The following is a 21,527-nucleotide window of genomic DNA, read 5'->3' as shown; positions in this document are numbered from 1 at the left end:
GCACAGCGAGTGATTATTTCACTTCCATGTACAGTGGTCGGACAAAAGGCAACAGTTTGATGTTCAAAATAGACAAAGCTTTTATTGTTGAAGTTCAAAACCACAATTTACAACCACATCCTGTTTGACGCCATTAATACGCAATCAGACGATCGAGATTCACCTGAATTATTCTTATTAATTTAATTCCCCTTTAAGTGGCTCTTCACCACCGGCTGGTGGCGACTCAAGTTTTCAAACGCCATTAAAAAAGATGCGAGGCAAGTAATGAGTCGTCATGTTGCATTCCAGCTTGGCAAATGACCATTTTTCTTTATTTTCACACACTTGTCTCGTCAGTAATTATTGACGCGACTTAATCCTCCGTCCTCACGTCTAGCCGGATCGTGCCCCAGTGGTAGATAAAGGAGCAGACCCAAAGATGGTCTAAAACAAAAGAAAACCTTTTGAAACGTCCACAAACATTCGTTTTTTTAAATATTTAAACAACAAAAGGGAACATTTCTCATTTGTTGGGGGCGGGGTCTACAACTAGTGGGTGGAGTCAGAATTCCTGGGCCATGCTGATTGGTCGGTACACGGAATTTGAAAACGGATAAACCGCACGCGGGGCTTGATGTGGAAGTCAGCAGGTATCCTCCAATTCCACATTTTCAGCACCTGAGACACATATACAGTTTCAGTCAAACAAAATCTTGTAAAGTCTGATGCATAAAAACACAAACATTTATAATCACTTAGCTTTGGTGAGCCTGAAGCTAACTGTTAACTGACATGTTGTTGATCGAATAAATGACCACAAACATAAAACAAAAACTGCCCAATAAAACTGTTAAGAATTGAAGAGGAAAAGAAATTCTCAATGTTTTCTATTCTGCTTTTTCAAGTAGTTTTAAAGAGGTTCACAAGAAAACATTAAAATTTTTCTTAAAAGGTAAAATGTAGGAGTGAATTTTGATGACCTGTTGAGAGATTTTTGTTCATATGTTAAATACAAATGACATCATTTCAATTTACCTGGTATGATAACACTTTAAAGAATAATCAGTAATGTGTCTTTTTAAAATCACATATCAAAAAACTCCTTCCAGTTTCAATTTTCTTGGGATTTTGCATAACAGAGCAACACGAAATACACAACAGTTAAGTAGACTATTCTTTACAAAAATAAAAAATACTCTCATTCCACTAAATAAAATCCAATAAATCTAAGCTAATAACTAATTAGAGTGGGCTGGTGAACAAGTTAATATCTACACAAATATAAATTATGTTCTACAGCTTAAAGCGTTTGTGAGGACAGAAATGTAATATATGCAAAAAATAAACTGTATATTAGGATTCTTTGATTCTCTGTGTTCCCTATTATATAAATAAGTACAATCCAGTTTGATTATGTGTAAAGAGGCTCAAGGGGTGTGAATACTTTGTGAATGTGAAAGAGCAGAGTTCAAAGGTGACCAGATTAAGTGACACAGGCGTTACTAACCTTCAGGACCCTGACCAGATGGGTTGTACTGTTCAGTGACTGAACCTGCAGAGGACAAGCCCAACCAAGAAAAGAGAACAAACAAGCTTTCAGCAACTGATCTAAGACACTAACAGACACAACTAACATCTCAGCTATTCAGCCTGTAAACAAAGAATTCAAGATCTCAGAACATTTACTTGTGAACTGTGGATTTTGATCTATCTACCCCTAATCCTGAGCTGGAACTGGAAATGGTCAAAATGGCTACCCAACAACCGACACATTTCTTACTAACGGCATAAATGTCCCAATGTATGAATAACACAGAGAGGCCATTATTCATCCCACATTTATCTAAACTTAAACTACCAATCAACTATTAAATTTTATATTTGCCCACCAGATGGCGCTATGCACCAACTTTAACACTTTTCACTCTTTTCTGCAAGGGAGTAATGCTGCTGAAATAAGTATTTATCACTGTTGATGTTGGGTAATGATGTGTATAAAAAACATGTTTAGGTTAGTTGAAAAACAAAAGATTATGCAAACATACTGACGTTTAAATGGGTTGAATCCCAAATTAATACTTCATATGCATATTTCAGGTTTAATTAGTTCAAATATAAAATGTTTCAATAAAAATAGAAGAAGTAAAAGTAGCTTGTTTTCAACCCTTTTTTTACTGAAAGGTTTTAAATTCAACATTGTAGAAAAAAATTAAGATGCATCAAAATGAATGTCACTGCCAATCAAAGACCAATATTTAGGTCTTGCAACATTAATTACAAATGAATGTTCAAAATGTTTCATTTACATTATTTGTTTTTTGATAAGAAAACTATGGAATTTAGTACACAAATTGCCCTTTAAATGGTTAAAATGGAAAAAATGGAAAACATAACGGGTATATCTCTATGGTAAAATAAATGCCTGTTAGGATTTTAAATGGTATCTTAAAGATCGCAAGGTTACTCGGATTGGTCAAAACCTTATGAAACCCCCACCCCCAAAAAATCCAAACAGAGATCTAAAATCGACCAAGAAGTTCCTATTGATGCATTTTTAATATTAAACTTACCAGCCATTTGTGAGTGATCTGTCCCTGCTAGATGACCTGAAAACAAACAAACAAAAACAACACATTGATCTTGAAATATAAATATATTTATTTTTCCACGCAGAGAAAGAAATCCACATAAATATGCTGAAGAAAGGCACAAAACAATAACATACTACCAAAGCTCCTTCCTTCAAAAAAAATAAACACAACTTACTGGAGTCAAATGGAGTCCCTGTTGGATGTGCTGTAACTAAAACAATGGCAGTTTACTGTCATGACTGACCTTTGACCTGGATTCTGATACTATGGCAACAATTCTTGAATGCTGAGATCCTTACCTGTGTCTGTACCTGTGGAGTCTGCTGGCACAGTAACCTGATCTGTGTTGGAATAAACACCTGAAACTGGAAAAGGGAAGAGATGCAGTAACAGACAGGTGTGTGAAGAGACAGGTGTGTGAAGAGACAGCTGTGTGAACAGACAGGTGTGTGAAGAGACAGGTGTGTGAAGAGACAGCTGTGTGAACAGACAGGTGTGTGAACGGACAGGTGTACCTGGGCTCAGCGTGTTGGTGACGGCAGCTGCAGGTTCTATGCTCAAAGTGATGGGAGACAACTCTGCAACAAAATTATTCAACATAAAATGAAAAGTCAATCAATCGCTGTGTCTTATTATGTTGTCGCACCAATCTGTACCTGTGACATCACGGCCGAGACCTGAATCTGGATCAGAACATAAAAATATTCAGTTTTATCAATGAGGTTTAGGAATTATCTGCTTGACTCATATCTTGGTGAAACTTACTTAAGAAGTCAACATGAAGACGGGTGACAGACTCTGTTCCACCTGCAGGCAAAAGTTTTGTTTCATTATTATAATAGAAAATGTTTGACTTTTTAAACTCAAATTTTCATGTTTTTTTTATGGAAAATTTCTGCGACGAATCTCAAAATTTCAGATTTTTCTAGCAAATTTTAAACTTTTCAAACACAGAAATTTCCAATTTTTTTCTATAGAAATTCTGAGATTAATCTAAAAATTTCTCTCTTTTTTTGTTTTTTTTAAAGAAAATTTTAAACTTTTGAAACTCAGAAATTTCCATTGTTTTAGAAAGTTTTTGACATCAATCTCAAAATTTCCTTGTTTTTTTCTAGAAATTTACTGAAATTTACTCTTTTTACTCTACTTTTTTTCTATCTCCAATGGCCTAATACAGCGTCAAACATGTTTCCGTTCCAACAGACGTGAGATCTCAGTAAGATAAACCTGGTTAAAAAATTAAATGAATGAAGGAAGTCATTCTAAAAATAAAGGATGGTCACAAACAAAACTGGTTTAATTATAGATCATTAATCATTTTTAAGGCTTTTTTAAAATTACTTAAACAGTAATCCTTGGAGGATAACTTATAAATCATACACAAAATACAACTATTAAAAAACAATATGTAGCTACAGATGTAGCTACATATTTGTATCAAATAAAAATATGATGAATAAAGCTGACAATCGTCCTGCTGAGTTTTTATCAATTTGTAAAATGAAGTGTTGATGCTATCAGAAGAGATTCAGGCTGAATTTATTTACTAATGTTGACCAGAGATCCAACCTCTTTAGTTTGCTTTAACCAACAGCGTTCAGATATGAATGAACCAGCAGTTTTACCTGTGAGATCAGTTTGCATTTGCAGGCTCTGAGTGTTAACATCATGGAGAGAAACCATTCTTTCTGTCACTCCTGCAAAAGAGACACAAAACTAACAGGAATTAAATGAAAATCTTCTAAATAAATCATACAGATAATTGCATATTTGCATTGATCTGGTCTTCTGTAAAAGCACTGTATGTACATATATTCAGTAAAGCCTTCTAGTTTTATGTAATATTAAAAATATAGTTTATTCTATAATATTTCATATTTCTAAGTTTAAATTGTCTACATTGAGAACAAAGTGGAACCAAATTCAAATTCCTTGTTTGTGTGCAGCCGATTCTGATTACGTTTGGAATATATTATATTATATCATGGTTGGAACATATTTGTATTACCATATCCTAAATTGCAGAAAACTGAGATCTGGACTCCCCAGTATATACAGTTGTAAATTTACCGGAATAAAGTCATAATAAACACATCAGCGTCAGATTATTGTCAGTAGCAGCTGGCCACTGATTTTATATTTAAACTACCGCTGATAATTCCTTATTTCTATAACAAAATATCAAAGTGTAACTTAACAAGATGCTCAATATTTGTAATTTTACTGCAGATGTATGTATCGAAGTTCTCATTAATTTACGACTTTATTTTGGTCATATTTTGACTTTATTCTCACACAAATGTCTTCCCATAATTTTATTACTTTATTATTGAAACCAAAACTTTAAAATTGACATTTTTTCTTACCCTGACCATAAGTTGTGGGTGTAAAAATGAAACATAAGAGAAGGATTTAATAATTTACCTCCGTTCATGTCTGTCAGCACAGTCTGTCTACCGTTTCCTGAAAATAAAAATCATATTTACTATCTGGGTTTCTGTAGTAAGCAGCCAAGCACCAAAAGAAAATAAAAAACAGCACAATTTTACCATTATTGTCAGGGGATTCTTCTCCATCTGAGGAGACAAATAGAAAAGTCAGAGAAGTGAAAGATACAAGTCATTAAAGCAGCACTTGATTACTGCAGCGACCCTACAGATGTAAGCATGTACAGTTTTAGTATTTATTTATTTCAAACTGTTTTTTAAAACCAAAGAAAGCTAATAACCAGTAGGAAAACAGAAAACATGTGCATACATTAACTAACAAAATAATTAGCTTGCCACTGCTTTTCTGGAAGAAGTTAACACTTTATTAATCCTACCCTTTACCTCAATTTAATGAAATTTATCAGTTCACAAATCAGTAATTATCATAAATTTGTAATTAAAAACATGTGACATGGATATATTGGTTCAATTTAATTTGCTAAAGAACCGACAAATAAGTTATGATCCATAAAATTATTACAAACTAAATAACAGAACAAGTTATACATAACAACAGAACAGAATGACTTACCAATTAATTACATAATATAAAATAACATCAAATAATGATGGTAACAGAAACAGAAGTAAATCTCTTACTTGTCTGCTGCTGGTGATCTCCGTTGCCATTGTCTATTAAAGATGTTGAGGAAACTGAACATATTGAGCAAAAACAGGCTCTTATTTTTCTTTAAGAAACATCTGCGGGTTCTTCCGGGGTTTCCACCCCAAACATCTTTTCCTCCACTTACCTGCAGAATGAGAGAAACCCGGGAAAGGCCTGGCCAGTGATTGGTCAGATCCGGATGTCAGCGAAGTGCCGCCTGCGCCTGATTGGTCAACCCTTCCCACAGCGTGATATGAAGAATCTTTACCACCAGGAAACATGAAGAACGTAAAAAGATATTTGTTTTACTCTAACATAAGGCTGGACAATGAATGAGTATCAATATATTTTAAAATAGACACGTAATCAATATCCGTACATCGTACATGAGATACAATATTCAATAGAAGATTCACTGAACTCCGATCAATAACTGCACAGGAATATTTGGTCCATTAAGAGATGGACCAAATAAAAAAATTAAGTGGAAATTTTGGTATTTTAAGGACAAAAATGACAATAATTAATATAAGTAGCAAAAAATAATAATCAGGCAAGATATATTTTTTTTCCAAATCAGTTTCTTCCAATAAAAAACTTTAACAAAACCTGCAGGCATGTCTGTGTCTGGTGAATTTTTGGTTAAAACATGTTTGTTTTTCAGTCAACGGGTAGAAAAGCCAGAAATTTTACTCAAGTGGGAGTAGAAATAATTCATATTAAATTACTTTAGTGCAGGTAAAAAGTACAGAGTAGTAAAGATAGTCCTGGAAGTACATTTTAAAAAATTTAAGTAAAAGTAACTGAGTAAATGTAACTAGTCAGTGCCCAAATCTGAGTAGGCGGTGTCAATTAAAAAGTAAAAACTCACTCATTGGTTACCTAGCAACAACCTGTTGAGTAACTGGCGCAGCAGCAGTTTCAGGTTTTGCCACTTTGCCTCAAAACTTAAAAATAAAAAAACAATGGCATGAAGTGAAAACCGTGGAAAGGAGGAAAGATCACGCCACAGGTTTGGCAATATTTAAAACAAAAAAACTAATCAATAATTATCAATATTGACAACTATCAACATCGACTGATATGAAGCGCTTATATTGTGAGAAGTTTTTCAGCCATATTATCCAGCCCAACTCTAAAATAAAATCTAAGCTGAACTGTAGGAGAAATTACTACCTGCAGGCGAGCCTGGGATGTTCTGTCCACCAGGTGGCGCTGCTGTCTCTCCAGGGCCTGAGAACTCATGGTGAGGCGGTGCGGTCAAGTGAGCTGCCAGAAGAAAACACAAGTTTCAGAGTTTCAGAGTTCTAGTATCTTCTTCTTCAGTGGTAAATCTGAGAGATCAGACCTGGAATATTTAAGTGAGCATCTGAACTGAAAGGATCCACCAAACCACCACCTGAAAACACAATAATCAACAACATACTGAAGTTAACATAACAGGAATTGCAGTAAAGTATTTGTGTAGAAACATGTTCAGCCTTTTTAAAGTTCTTCACAAATAATTTTCAAGTTCATATCAAATCATTAGTCTCAAGCCTCTAAAAGAAATGATATAAACATTTTTAAATTAAAATCACAACATAACGGCTTTACAAAATATGATTTAGGTAAATAATGATAAAAAGAAAAAGATTTAGGCCATTAAGTCTCAAAGTACAAACGTCACGTGACCTGAACAGCCATTTGGTTTTTCTCAAATATTGAAAACAAAGCCGTCCCTTTATAAAACTCTAATTCTGCATTGCTGTAAACTAGGCATAAATCACCATCTGAACATTTAATAAACATTTATCACTAGCTCTCTTTGAATCTTTTAACATTTATTTCACCATCCGCTATATTAAGCTGTTTTATGTTATTTTTGAAAATTGATCAACTGTAGTATTTTCCCTGTTAGAAATACAAAGGTGTGTTTGAAAAACAAATCCTGTTAACTTTGAATTTCCAAATGAATCTGTGTTTTTTGTCTTTATAATGAGTTTTTAATATTTTAATCTTCAGGCAAATTGAACTAATGGATCAGACAAACGTACCCATGAGGTTGAGCAGGAAGTCATGACTGGACGGATTGACGATTCCTGATGAAACACAACATTTGAATGTTTTATGCAAATATGAAAATGATGTTAAAGCAAAAAAAGTGAACTAATTGGTTTCAGAGAGTGGATGTTCTCAGAACTGGACAGTAATCATGGATTGTATCTCCTTTTTTCAACGTTTTAATAGTACATAGAAGTTTTCTCATCTGGTTTCTGTTGCTGAGTGGAGGAACTCTTTGCTTTACTTCATTTTGTTTTGATAATTTTTGGGGGGTTTTTAGTCCTAAAGTAGGTGAATAATAATTTTTTTTCCAGTTCTGAACTTTGTTGGTTCAAATCTTCAGACATTCAAACAACAAGTCATGTTATGTTCAAGTCGCCTGGATTAATAAATTCGATTATCTGAATACATATGGGAGACATTTTGTTTTTCAACAGAGAACATAAAATCTCTCTGTCATAAAATAAACTATATGTCTAGACCTGGATATTTCCAAAGGGGAATAAAATGACAGTAGAAGCTGTTAAGGCTTTTGTTTTGGCTTGAGGTCTAATAGTTTTCACTGCTTTGAAAAATTGATTTTGAGAAATTCAGTCTTCCTTGAATTAGTCAAATTTCGCTGATCTTAAGTTTTTTTTTTCCACCTTCTGCTCACCAGTGTGACTGTCGACCCCGGCTCCACCTCCTCCACCGTTCAGCAGCTTCTGTCCATTACCTGTAAATAACAACAACTAACTCAACTGATTTTGAAGCTGAAGTTTGTAACTTTTTTTAAAAAATTCTGTTTTTTACATATTTGGTAAAATTGTCACTTTGTCGTGACAGAATGAGACAGATGGTCTGTGAAAACACTGAGCTCCTCCATCTTCACCCTACATCTGTCTGAAGAAATGCAACACTCTCCGTCAACCAATCAGAGCCAGGAGAAGGGGCTTAGCGCTGCCAATCAACTTCATGCATATGCTGCTCAATGTGTTAATGGAGGAGAGACGAGTTATCATTCGTCATTCGATAAAAACTGAGTCAGACTGTGCTAATTGTAGTGCAGCAGAGAGCAAGTGGAGAGTGGGAACAGAGCATACACTAGAGTGATTGACAGCCCTAAGACCCTCCTCCTGGTTTTGATTGGCTGTTTCAGACCAAGCTGTGTTTTTCGGCTGTTATTACTGGGAGCACTGGGAGAAAGCCAAAGAGTTTGATTGTCATAGATTATGTTTCATATTATACTGTAGCAACAAAGTTTTAACAAATATGTAAAAAAAAACAACATTTTAAAAAAAATTAAATAAAAGTTACACACTGTAGTTTAAGGGTTTAAATTAGCCTTAAAAGATTCCCAGCATTTTTAGTAGTTCCAGTGATTTACATTATTTTCCCATATGAAACCAATGATATGTATATGTAATCAACTATACTATATGATGCAACATATTTTAAGTAATTTTAAGTAAATTCACCATTATTCTCTGAGTCTATCCCACCAGGACCTGAAACAGAAACAAAGCTTTTACAGCAGGGAAACTCACATGTTGAAAAGTCAGTTTTATTCCTGCTCTGCTGCTAAATGTAATAATCTATTGGGCTAATAGGAGTTAGTGGGTAAAAAATTAATTAAAGTTCATTTTAGATGTTTTTCTTTTTATCATGTTGAAATTTAAAGTTGTAGACTCCTGCTTGGCTAACTCCTTAAATTATTCTACCAATGGCAGATTTCCACATACATCGAATTGCTCTGGACTAAAAGTGAGCCGACTGACATTAATGATTGGATATTTTACCGTTCATGTCTGTTTTAGATGGACTTGGTAGGCGCTCGGATCCTAAAAGAACAAAAATTACTTTCATTGAACAGTTGCACTTGATTCACACCAGCACATTTATTCATATGATCCTGCTTTAACTCAGATATACTCTCTTGATTACCTGCTGGGTGAGTTTGACCTGCAGAAACACCAGAGATTTCAGCTGCTACAGAACCTGGAGATCCTCCTGAGTCTAAAATAGCTGCAGAACCTACAGAACCAGGAGATCCTCCCAAATCTACAGAGCCTGCAGAACCTGGAGAGCCTGCAGAATCTACAGAACCTGCAAAACCCATGGAGCCTACAGACCCTGGAGAACCTGCAGATCCTGCTGAGTCCACAAAACCTGCAGATCCTGCAGATCCTACAGAGGCTGCAGAACCCGTGGAGCCTTCAGAACCTGGGCGATCAGAAGCGGAACAATAACAGGTTTTCTGGTCAAAATGTTGAGTAAAATAATACTGAATAAGTTCAGTCAGATTTTAAATGAACAGCAGAATTTGAAATGTTTTATAATTGATTTGCACAGAAAAATTTTATTTAGTGAGCAGCCATCTTTATATTATTTATTATTTTTATGAACTGAAACGGTGAATTTTGTTTACCTGAGGAGCTGCTTGGATGTCCAGCTGCTGTACAAAAAAATACACATAAAAAACATTTCAATTAGAGTTTCATATTATGTAGCCATTGGTGCCTCTGTTGTTGTTGCAGCGCCCCTTTTGGTGGCTGCGGGTATTACAACATTAGCTCCAGCTGTTCAAGGACCGCCAGATTTTAAAACAACACGCTGGCTAATGTTGTGCTCCAGTTGCATTCGGAAATGGGAGATTCTGACTTTTGTGTTTCAAAATGGCCGCTCCTCGCAACAACAGCAGTAAGATGTAGTGGAAGCACATTTATTTTGTGAGACAGAAATGTAAGAATCGATGTCACATCAATGTTACCTGTACCTCCTGAAACTCTAAACTGAACAAATTAAAAGTTTGCTTATGGAAAGTAAAACTTAATAAAGTCCATCTTGCCATACTTTTTCCATCCTATTTTTCAATCAGCCATAAAGATGCAGTGATACACGCCACTAGCAGGTGGTTTGTTTTGGTTTTCTGACTCAAGAAACATGGCTGACAGATGAAGCAGAATGTAGAAATTACCTGCTAAGTCGACAGAGGAGAGATCACCTCCGTGACCTGAAAAACAAGAAAATACACTTTTAGATTAAAACACCAAACATACCTTAACATTCATTAAAATGTACAGTGGAATCTGTCTTAGCAAAAGCACATTGCTACCATTTACAGTCCACTTTTGGCTCCCGACCGATCAGCACCAATGAAAATCAGTGGCGCCTCCTGGATTATCTGTTTGTGAACACAAGCTAGCATGTCTAGTAGCATTACATCTAGATATTTCAGCTTCAGAAGCTGAATTTGACTATTTCAGAAACACCCTACAAAAATAAAATCGGCAAATTGGTAAATTTGTAAATAAATTGGAGTTACATTAAACAGAAAACTATGTGTCCACTATAACAACGAATTTCAACTAAATCCTGATCAAACATTTGGCTTAAGCTATGCAGAGCCGGCCCAAAACTCCATGGGGCCCTAAGCAAAATGTGATTTTGGGGCCCTCTAGTTCTGGTAACAATGTGGACTGGCTGCAATCAGCAGCCCGATCATTAGATCATTCACACACCTGCTATAAACTTATTGCATCTCTGGCAGTACTGTTTACATTATATACATATATAATGTAGGATGCATTTATTGGCCAACTGATTTATCGACCAGTTGATTTCTGGGCGCCGATTTCCTTAATTTTGGGGAATCGTGATTGGCTAATACATGTGAAGCTGATCTTATCCCCTAATCTTATCTTCATCAGCAAAGGTTTAAAAATCAGCCTCCGTCCTCTTCTGCTCTGCAGTGAGAGGTTTGACTGGCAGACCGACCCACCAGCTCAGGTCTGAACGTTTACAGTTAACAATATGTACATAAAATAATGATTTCTTCATACATTATCAAATATATTTTATTGTAAAAACAAACCACTTCATAGTGAAATTGTGTGTTTTTGATATTATAATGACATAGAAATTATTACAAAAAAACAAATTTGCTCCACTGAGGGGGCCCCTTAGTGGCCTTGGGGCCCTAAGCGGCTGCTTAGTTTGCTTGTGCCTTGGGCCGGCCCTGAAGCTATGTATCAAACTTCAGTGATGTTGACTGCCAAGCACACCAAAAACTGATGATCGCCATCAAACATGAACCGAGACCAACAAACTACATGGTATACCAACAACCTGTGTGAAGTTTATCAACTAAAATCCAATTAATAACTCACCAAATATCTCCAAATAACCAGGAAAATATCAACCAAACACAAGTAAACCATTTATGATGATAACTACTAACCCCAATAACAACATGAAAAAATAACTTTACCAAGGCAGCTGTGCGCTGCAATCCAAATTGAGAAAAGAAAAACATGAACTTATTTACCTGCAGAGCTTCCTGCTGCCCCTACATGAGACCCCATCTCTGGAGAATGACCACTGGAAACTGACAAAATGTCCGTCATTACATAAACAGAAACAAGTGACTTTTTGACATACATAAACATACATCTTTTAAAATCACAATAACTTTAAGTACTAGAATATTACATTTGAAAAAAGTGTTTTTTTCTTTAGCAGAAAATTTATGGGCTTCAAGAGAGATGAAATCTATTGTCTAAAAACAATAGCAGTAACTTGAGATTATATTAGAATCAGAATGTATTATTCACATATAATGTGCACAAACTAGATGCCAGTGTTCATAAGAGCAGATGTTAAAATCAATATTTTATGCACAAATAGCTCAAATTCAACATGTTCGAAGACATTGGGTCGTTTAATTTTTCTGTCGTGTCATGCATGCAACTTGAAGAAAAGACTTGCTTGTGTTTTAAAGTTGTTTACAAAGGGTAAACTCACCGCTCATATGTTGAATATTTGAGGAAATAGCTTTGAAAAAACCCAAAACAAGTTCTTTACTTGAGATTATGAGTTCAAAGATTTTTACCTTTCAGTTACAATTTTAGTTTCTTAGCAAAGTCCTGTTAAAAAACAATTTTTAGAAATGAAAAAGACTTGCAGTTTTTTAATTAAAATGAACACACTTTAAAACTAAAGCCTTATTCCCAGTGAAAAACATTTCTTTATAAAGAATAAACTGATCATCAGTATAAAACTACGGGCAGCATAGCTCCACACCCGGAGACGTGATAAATAACTATTTTAGATGTCTTTGAGCTCTGGTTTAAAAATCTAAACTATTTGACTGGTCAAAATTAAACTAGATAATTTTAGACTAAACACATTTTGAAGTTTATAAAAAAATGGCTTGTTGTTGAATACTAATGCTTGTCAAAATCTTCTGATTTTTAAAGGAAATTATAAAGTATGTATTTTTTTTTCTTCTGTTTCTCTTCAATGAAGAGATTGATTTGATTTGGCTTTTCACCACAAATCCCAGTAAAATGTATTAAAAGTTTTTTTTTCCAAAGATGTGAGAAAATGTGAAGAAATTTAAAGTTGTAAAAAGATGAACAAACCTAGATTAAGTAAAACACGGAGGTTTAATCTGTGAAACATGTTTCTGAAGAAAATGTAAGAAAAATATTTTTGTAATTGATCCCATTTTTCTGTAGGCTGCAATCAGTTTGTAAATGTAAAATATTTTTGAAATGATTTAATTTGTATTTACTATTTGGAATATGTAGTTTTCTTTGCATACATTTAACCAGAAATGATCAATGGAGATTTTTTTAACTTTAAGATTTTACCTGTAATTCTGATCTTTGACAGCAGGTGGCGCTAATGGCTCTAACAAAGTCATCCTGCCACAATCGTGGAACTATTTTCCGGATGTGAATCAGGTTAATCCTGGTCAGAATACCAGCCAGTTAATCTGGATTAAATATGAAACCAAACTGGAAACAAGCAGACTGTTCAGGAGGGAAAACCCGATCGGGTCTGACTCACCTGAACCTCCGGCTGCCGCTGCCGACACGGTGGTCTGCTGAGCTCCTGCAGGAGGAGGAGGAGAGGGGATCAGGTGTTCGGCATGAATAAACCTTCTGTCTCCAGCAGGTGAAAGAAAGTCTGGGGTTATTAAAAACACCGAGGATCCGTGGCATTAAAATCTGAAAAGGAATCCTGCAGGACAACACTGAGTTTAAATGCAAACTCAGTAAAATATCCAGAAAAGGCTTTCAGATTTGCTCGCTTTCTAAGGGGGAAAATGGTTATTAGTTTCTTTATTTAAAAAAAAAATGAAATTCCAATAAGAAGAATGTAGGTTTATGGCTTAAATTACACTAAAATCGTCTGGTAATGTGAGGAGTAACCTCAAATTTTTATGAAATAATTAGTTTAAAAATAAATTTCAGAGGTTTGACCTTCAATTTATATTTTTGTTTATGAAGGTTTATATGTAAAGGTCATGATGTTTTATCTGCTCACCATCAATATTATCCTGACTCTTGGAGTCATCATCATCATCTGAAAAGAAGAAAAATCCAACATTTATTTTTCTAATTAAAAAAGGTTTAACATCATTTTTATAGATTCAGACGAGAAACACGCCAGGAACGTCTCTTCTCTCTGTCTGGTCTTTGTAGGATGTTTAATGTTTTAATATTTATTGAGTTATTATTATTTTTTATTCCGTTTGGCTGGAATTCATTTGCATCAAGTTTGTAATTTTATGACTTTTTTAAAATTTCATTTTGTTCTGTTTAATAGCACAATCTGTTCCACTTCAGTCTTCATACCAGCAGAGCCGGTTGTAGGAAAATCTGGGCCCCTGGGCAGGAAGCAAAACTTTATTTTACCCCTGCAGACTGCAAATAACTGTTATGTACACATCAACTTGAAGATTTTAAGGCTTTTTTGCCATAAAAATTTAATTTTTCTGAGATGATCTTCGCCCTTTTGTGGAAATTATTCTTGAAAACAGTGCAGAAATGTTTTAAAACATAAAAAAATGATGTGAAATGTTGCAGTAACTTTGCCCAGTCACTAAAATACACATATTTATGTCCAATAATGTTAGAAAATGGATTCTGATGAGGCTTGTTTGTCAAATTAAAAATACCTTTTGAAAATAACCTTTAAGCTTAGGCTGTTAGTGGGACAAAATATTCTGATCTTAAGTGTCGTGTTTTCATGACCTGCAGGGAGAAAATCGTCATAAATAAAAGAAATAAAGACTTGCAAACATAGGTTTGTGTAATTAATCTATATGAATCTATATGAGGTGTTTCATTAAGTGAATTTAGTTCCTGAAAAAAAGAACTTTTTGATAACAAATGTCTGGATTGGGTTTGTAAATAAAACATGCTGTTGTGTCTGTGTTGTTGGGGTTTAAACTACACGGTTTAGTGAAGTGAGGCTGTAATATTATAATTTTCAAATGGTTGAATATTTGTTATCTGGAGAAAAAGCCAACAAATGAAACACATGAAAACTGTATCTGCAAGAGAAAACATCTCTAAACAAACCAAACAAACCATAAAAATATTGCTATCCTGACAAATCCTGGCTCAGTTTTCAGCACTTTGACAAAAAATATCTTTTTAATACTCGGTTGGTATGATGACATGTATTTGAAAAGCTGCACAGTAAAGTGGTTTTCTTTCTACTGAACATCTCTGTCTGGTATAATGACACAACTTTTATCTGTTATAGGATGAAGGTTGTAGAGTTAAAGAAAAAACATTGTATCCTTACGGTTCTGATGTAGAAAACAAAGATGCAAAGAAACATCTGTTGATGAAGCTATTAACTAAGTTTTGGTGTTTTAAATTATTTAATCTCCCTTTGAAATATCAAACAGACCAAAAATATTTAGTTTCCCCTCTGGAATGAACTGAAAAAACATTTAAACTGCAACAATACCATTTTTCAAGATGGCTTGATCTTCCTTCTCTAAAAAAATATGTCTATATTCTTCTAAATCTAAAAATATTTTGATGGGTTGATTAAAATAAAAGCACAATAAAGCTGTTGTTAGTTTGGGTTATTATTGGTATCGAAGGTAAAGAGTTAACATGTCATAAATGGATGTTGGTGAAGTTAGAGGTTTGATGTTTGATCAGTTTTTCACACGGTTTAACGCTTTTTCAAGTGTTTTTCATTAACACATTATCATGAAGCAAAAGGTTTCAAAAAAAATTATGATCAGTTTAGTTTTGTGGTTATTATTTGTTCATCAGATTAAGATTAATTTGACCTTTTGTTTTTTAGTGAAATTATTTGATTCTTTTTTCTCAGGCACAGCCCTACCCTCCTCCTCCTCAGACACCTCCCCCTCCAGCATCTCTGTGGCCTCCGTTTCCACCTCCTCCACCTCCTTCTCTGGAAGACACAACACAAACTCTCATGTCCACCAGCTGCAGAAGCCAGAATATAAAAAGTAAAACAAAATTAATCTCATATTTTTCATTTTTTTTACCCTCCACAGGCGCCGTAGATGCTGTAGTTGCCAGAAGGATGACTATCGACACGATCAGTAGGTTTCTTTTTTTTAAATAAAACAGATGAGTGGAATATTCATTATTAGGGAATAAAGCAGATTTTAAAAGAATTTTTCTTATTTTTTTTTACAGGAGTAAAAAATAATGAATATAAAGAAAATATTAATAATCTGCTTTAAAATTATGACAAATTTTCCTTTAAAAAATCTATTACTCATTAAACACAATCTGATTAATAGTCTGATTAATTACAAAAAGGAGAAAAAATATTCAAATATTGCTGCCTTTTAACTAGATGCACTATAAATAAGTAATTATATGTATAAAAATAATAAAATAAATAAAATTGATCACAACTCTAATATAAAAACATTTATTTTGTTGTATAAACAGGATGAATATTACAACAAAAAATACACCAATAACCCAGAATGACAGACTTATTTTTGTAATCAGTAATATAAAAGCAAATTTCTTATTTAAAAAAAGTGCTAAAGATCAATATTATAAAGACAAATCAGCACAATAAAGATCAGTTCATCCAGTAAATGACAACACAAAACCAGTGGCATAAATGTGAATAAATCTCAGGATAATCAGCGTTACTCACGGTGGCAGCATGCTGCTGTCTGACACTTTTTCTGTTGAACTAAAGAGATGAAGCTGAAGAGCTGCAGCCCCTCCTTCAAACCCTCAAATTTATACACAGACACCGAGGGGAGGGGCTGACCACGCTACCCCTAAAAACTACAAACAGCAAACACAAACTTCATGCCCCGGAAACGGCTACAGTACAAATCGATCCGTCTCCTTCCTCATTCTGCTGCTTCTACTCTGTTTGTGTCGCGTTTTCATTCATGCTAAATGTTCAGATTTTGTCCAAGCTAAACTGAAGGACTTCCCATCATGCACTGGGGGTAGGGGTAGAGTTCACCTGGGCAAGTGACCTCTAACAATCAGAAGGGGAACTCTCCTTAGACATGCTAATTCTTTGTTTTTGTTAAAAATTAAAATATCCAAGGACACTTAAGGCAAATTAGTCCCACTTAAACAATCTTTAACAATTTACATTGTGAAAACTGTTGGTGTTTATCTACATGTGAAAGGGAGAAAAAAAATCTGTTTTATAAAGAGATGGATTTGTTTTCAATCTTTGAGAGAAACCTAACAGCTGTTAAGGTCATGTGACATTCCTATCCTAAACCTTCTTTATTTTATTTTTACCAAGAGTTATTTTTCTGAGCCTAAAACGTCTTTTGGACGGAAAGAGGTGGTAATATTTGTCGCTAAAATCCCTTTTGGCAAAAAGTAATTTAGGCCATCAGTTTAGGAAAGTGATGAGATTAGATTCAGAATGCTCCATCAAACTTGTAGCCAGGTTTACTGCCTAAACTTTTTCAGTTTTGGCTTTTTTTTAGTTATAAAATAAAATTTTTGCACCAACTATGTGTCATATCATACAATATGTTTATGCTAGCAAACATATTGGGGTATATTTTACCCACCAAGACAAGAGGCGGCTTAAAGTCATTTTACCATCTGGTCATCATCGTAGGGAAAGTGCTCTAAACAACGCTGCAGCAGTTGCCTACTTTATTAAAGTTATATACTGAATATCATATCAACCTCATTAAATTAAATACATCAAGTTTACTGTCACGTGTATTTTTTCAAGAAGAAATGAAGTTAAATGAACGATAAACTATTCAAAAAGGAAAAGATTACACACGTTGAAGAGCTTGTTGTTTTGTGACTTTTAGATAATATAATCTACCACCGATCAATGATCATTTTGAATTGAATTAAATCGTACTTAAGATTTAAGCATTTTAACTTGCATTTATCTTTATAAGTCATGACAATGGTTAAATAAAACATAGGTTTGCAGACTGCTGTTAATGGATTAATCTTGTTAGAAAAATGTGACAATATCTATAAATTTATGGGATAAAAGCTATAAAAGGTTCTGACAAAAGTAACTCATGCGTTAGGGACTCAATGGATTCTGTAGAGATAATTAAATAAAAGAATCAACTATGTGAGGTAAAAAATAAAAAACAAGATTTAAACAACCAGAAGACAGGCTTGTTTTTTTCAATCAGGATAATAAAAATGAACAGTAAATGAAGCAGAGAGGAAACACATATAAATAAATTCATACAACAGAATAAAAAACGTAAGCTAAATAAAGTAACAAGGACGGAAAAGGACAAAACTCAGTAACATTTAGTTGTAACAAAATGCCTCCAAGCTAATGTTTCTAATTATTTTTGCAGACAGAACATCAGTATCTTCATGTCACCAGTTTTGAAATTCTCAGGATTGTTCATTATTTTATGAACTCTCAGAGTTTTCTGATCAAATTCAACATTAAAGATCCAATCAAAAATCATCAGAATATATTACTGTTCTGTTATTTTCTTTAAATTAATTATTTTTAAATTTTCCAACATTTTAAAATGTGTAGCTCTCTTTCAAAGTTTTCAGTGGATATTTACTGTTTATACTGCAATGTCTTTGAGTTTCGGTGTTTATTTGGGCTTTTAATTTGTATTTCCTTCTTTACCACCAAACATGTTTTATTGATGTCCAAATGTTTTGAATGTGTTAAATATGATGAATTTTGAAGATGTTTATTTATTCTGATGTAAAATAGATTCATGGGTGGAAAAAAATTCTTTTTTTCTGCAAACAATCATGAATTTTAATCCAAATTTCTAATAACATTTACAGATATGTTTTGTAGACAGAATGTATAAAATGTATGTAAAATATAAAATATCTTATATAAGAGTTTTGGAGCTTTCCTTTGGTTAAATACATTTTTTTTTACTCTGCTTTTGGACCCAAAGTTTATCCACTAAACTCCATCTACTATGCATTTTATGTTCAAGACAAACTCATGTAAACCAAACCAGCTGTTAATATTCAACATTTTGGATCTATCTCCTTTAATAGACGTGTCACTTTAATTTAGAAAGAAAATCTCTGTGAAGTTAAACCCAAAATGATTCAAACGGATGAGAGAAATAAAGTTTAAATTATTTTTATTCACCTCATAAGTTTGTTCTTATGTGAAACCATGCATCCCTCAAAAGATTTTTAAATAAGGTAAGAGATTTATGTTACATTTTCTTGGTATGCTGAATATTATTCACACCCTCCTCAATAATTAATGAAAAAATCTTCATTGGCTTTACTCTCAATACTTTCTCTTAACTGTTGAGCAGCGTTTACATGTTTCCACTGATTATGAAGAAAAGCTGAGACATAGAAACCAGTAAGAAATATAATAATGGACAAAATTAAAAGTTAAGATACTGAAAACTTTGAGTATCTGGTATATTTCTATACAAACTAAGAAATTATACAGTTGGTTGTTTTATATCCTTTAATGCAGATAAATTAAAACCTCACAGGTTTGTCTTTTTTCAGAATCTAAACTGGACTTTACCAGAACAAATTTTTGGTTATTCATTGCAGAACAAATATCTGGAGATTTGAGGACTAAAAAAAACCCAGAGTTTTAACCTCTTATTTCTCTGGATTTAAGCGGGAAAGTGAAACAAACTGCTTTGACTGATGACAGCTGATCCGTTGGGAGTAATCTGATCAAGAGATCAGTGGAGGGCACAGCTAACCTGCAGATCAACATGCAACACAGCACATGCAACTCTGAAAAACAAAGCAAAAAACAGCTGGAGCAAAAAGAAATGTGAATATTTTTGAGTAATATGGAGCAGAGAATAAAAGATTGCAGCCTGTATGTCTGTTTTACCTTTCCGATGCCGGGGCTCTCCTCTCCGGCCTTCGCTCGGCTCAACTTGATCGTGTTTCATTTGTAATTAACTTCTGGGTTGGAACAGATGTGTATTGTTCAGGAGAAAGATAAGGCTGTCTTTCTGATTCCCAGAAACACGAAAGGAAAATACGTAGAAGTCAGAGATCCACGCTGATCTGGGACAAATCAGTTTTACAGACATGAAGACATTTAGAGACTTTTACTGTAAGTTCAGACATAAAGAAAACAGGGCAGAACTTTTTGTTCTACATGCAAGCATGTAATTTCACTGAGAGAGATGGAAGTCACCATCCTTACAGTTTGCAATGTGGACACAAAGGTCATTTCTAGAGTTTTATTAAAATGTTTTAGTGTTAAACTGCAAAAACACAAAAACTTACCAAGTGTTTTTTGTCTAGTTTCTACTGCAAACATCTTAATAGACTTGAAATAAGTTAAAACTAACTGAGAAGTAACTTTTTGCAAGATATGAGCTTATTAAGTCAATAATTTCTTAATTTTGATGAAAACAATATTAGTTTCACTGGTAGATTGTTGAACTTATAACGACGTGTTTCTCATGTTTTCTCATCACTTTTTCAACAAAAATTAAGGAATTATTGATTTAAAACAAGCTCATATCTCTGAAAATTAATTTATAAGTTAGTTTTGTCTTATTTCAAGCATATTAAGAAACTAGGCAAAAAAAACACTTGGTAGGTTTTTGTGTTTTTGCAGTGCATGCACTTGTCTGCTGTCACAATATCAAGAAAAGAAAATATCATTTAGAGAAATACTTTAAATCAAAGCTTCATTTCTGTTCAAATCTGTTTTTTTTATAACGCTGCTTTTTGTTCTTTCACCAACCCGGCGGGTTTTAGATGCAACCTCATCTGTGCATCTAAAACACAGCACATACATTTATTAAAAGTATTGACAGAAACCATGTAAACCTTGAAGTTATGGAGAATATTTCAGAAACTTCCAAGAGTTAAATTGTTTGTTTTGAGTCAAGATGACTTTGCGCTCCTTCCTCATCTGAAAAGGATAATATGCTCCAATCATACTCGACACCATCAGCACAATAAAACTGATGTTTTTACACTTAAACATCTTATCAAATCTGATCAAAATACATGCTGCATAAGGAAATTATCCATTTTGGCATCAGGTGGATTTTGTCCTGAGCTGCACATGCAGAGTGTTTGGTTTCATGAAGGAAAATGGGCTGCTTGTTTCCAGCTTTTTGCTTCAGTTTCATGTCAGCGAACCTCCAGGGCTGCAGCTCTTTGTTTCTGCTCAGGCTAAGAGGACGTATAGAAAGGAAGCTTTATTAAAGCGACAGAGAGCTGCAGAGAAACGACTGCCAACATTCCAGGGAAATAAATACGTCGCTTTGCAGTGACCTTCGACCTTTTGCTTTGTTCTGAACGTGGAGACAACACAAAAACACATTATTACTTTCAATGGAGTTAGATTACAATGGTAATATGCTTTAATTTTACCAGAAAGCATAAATTATACTGCCTTCATAAGCTTTACTTCCAGAATCTAAAGGAAAATCAGACTTTAAGGAAAGTGATACTAAAATGCCAGATCAATTTACATATTTAAGAGAATGATAAGTTAGATTTTTATGAAGAAATATGAAATAGAATAATGTGAATTCATACAATATTTTTAAGTTGATGTTTTTGTTTAGTTTAT

General features: G+C 33.9%; 1 protein-coding gene across 3 annotated transcripts; it reads right to left on the bottom strand.

Annotated features, from left to right (window-relative positions):
- LOC111610432 (uncharacterized PE-PGRS family protein PE_PGRS3-like) lies at window positions 1-16,699 on the bottom strand. 3 transcript variants are annotated; one of them, XM_023344647.1, is made up of 28 exons: window positions 16,650-16,699; window positions 16,018-16,082; window positions 15,849-15,920; window positions 14,025-14,063; window positions 13,545-13,589; window positions 12,019-12,078; window positions 10,669-10,704; window positions 10,120-10,143; window positions 9,636-9,914; window positions 9,491-9,532; window positions 9,170-9,199; window positions 8,368-8,427; window positions 7,706-7,750; window positions 7,018-7,068; window positions 6,846-6,938; window positions 5,815-5,931; window positions 5,663-5,716; window positions 5,123-5,149; window positions 4,998-5,036; window positions 4,199-4,270; window positions 3,339-3,380; window positions 3,230-3,256; window positions 3,089-3,151; window positions 2,873-2,938; window positions 2,749-2,784; window positions 2,553-2,588; window positions 1,490-1,534; window positions 1-660 (listed from the first exon to the last, which is right to left on the bottom strand). In XM_023344647.1, the coding sequence occupies exons 1-28, from the start codon at window positions 16,658-16,660 to the stop codon at window positions 626-628; spliced, it is 1,611 nt and encodes a 536-aa protein (XP_023200415.1). In that variant the 5' UTR covers window positions 16,661-16,699; the 3' UTR covers window positions 1-625. The 3 variants fall into 3 exon arrangements, with proteins under 3 accessions (XP_023200415.1, XP_023200414.1, XP_023200416.1); XM_023344646.1 differs by having other exon boundaries at window positions 2-660; window positions 10,120-10,146; XM_023344648.1 differs by lacking the exon at window positions 14,025-14,063 and having other exon boundaries at window positions 2-660; window positions 10,120-10,146.
- Window positions 16,700-21,527: the final 4,828 nt, after the last annotated feature.

Source organism: Xiphophorus maculatus, chromosome 13 (assembly GCF_002775205.1).
Source record: "Xiphophorus maculatus strain JP 163 A chromosome 13, X_maculatus-5.0-male, whole genome shotgun sequence".
In the NCBI taxonomy this organism is placed as follows: domain Eukaryota; kingdom Metazoa; phylum Chordata; class Actinopteri; order Cyprinodontiformes; family Poeciliidae; genus Xiphophorus; species Xiphophorus maculatus.
Note: the sequence above shows the minus strand (reverse complement) of the source record. Positions and strands in the feature narration are given on the sequence as shown.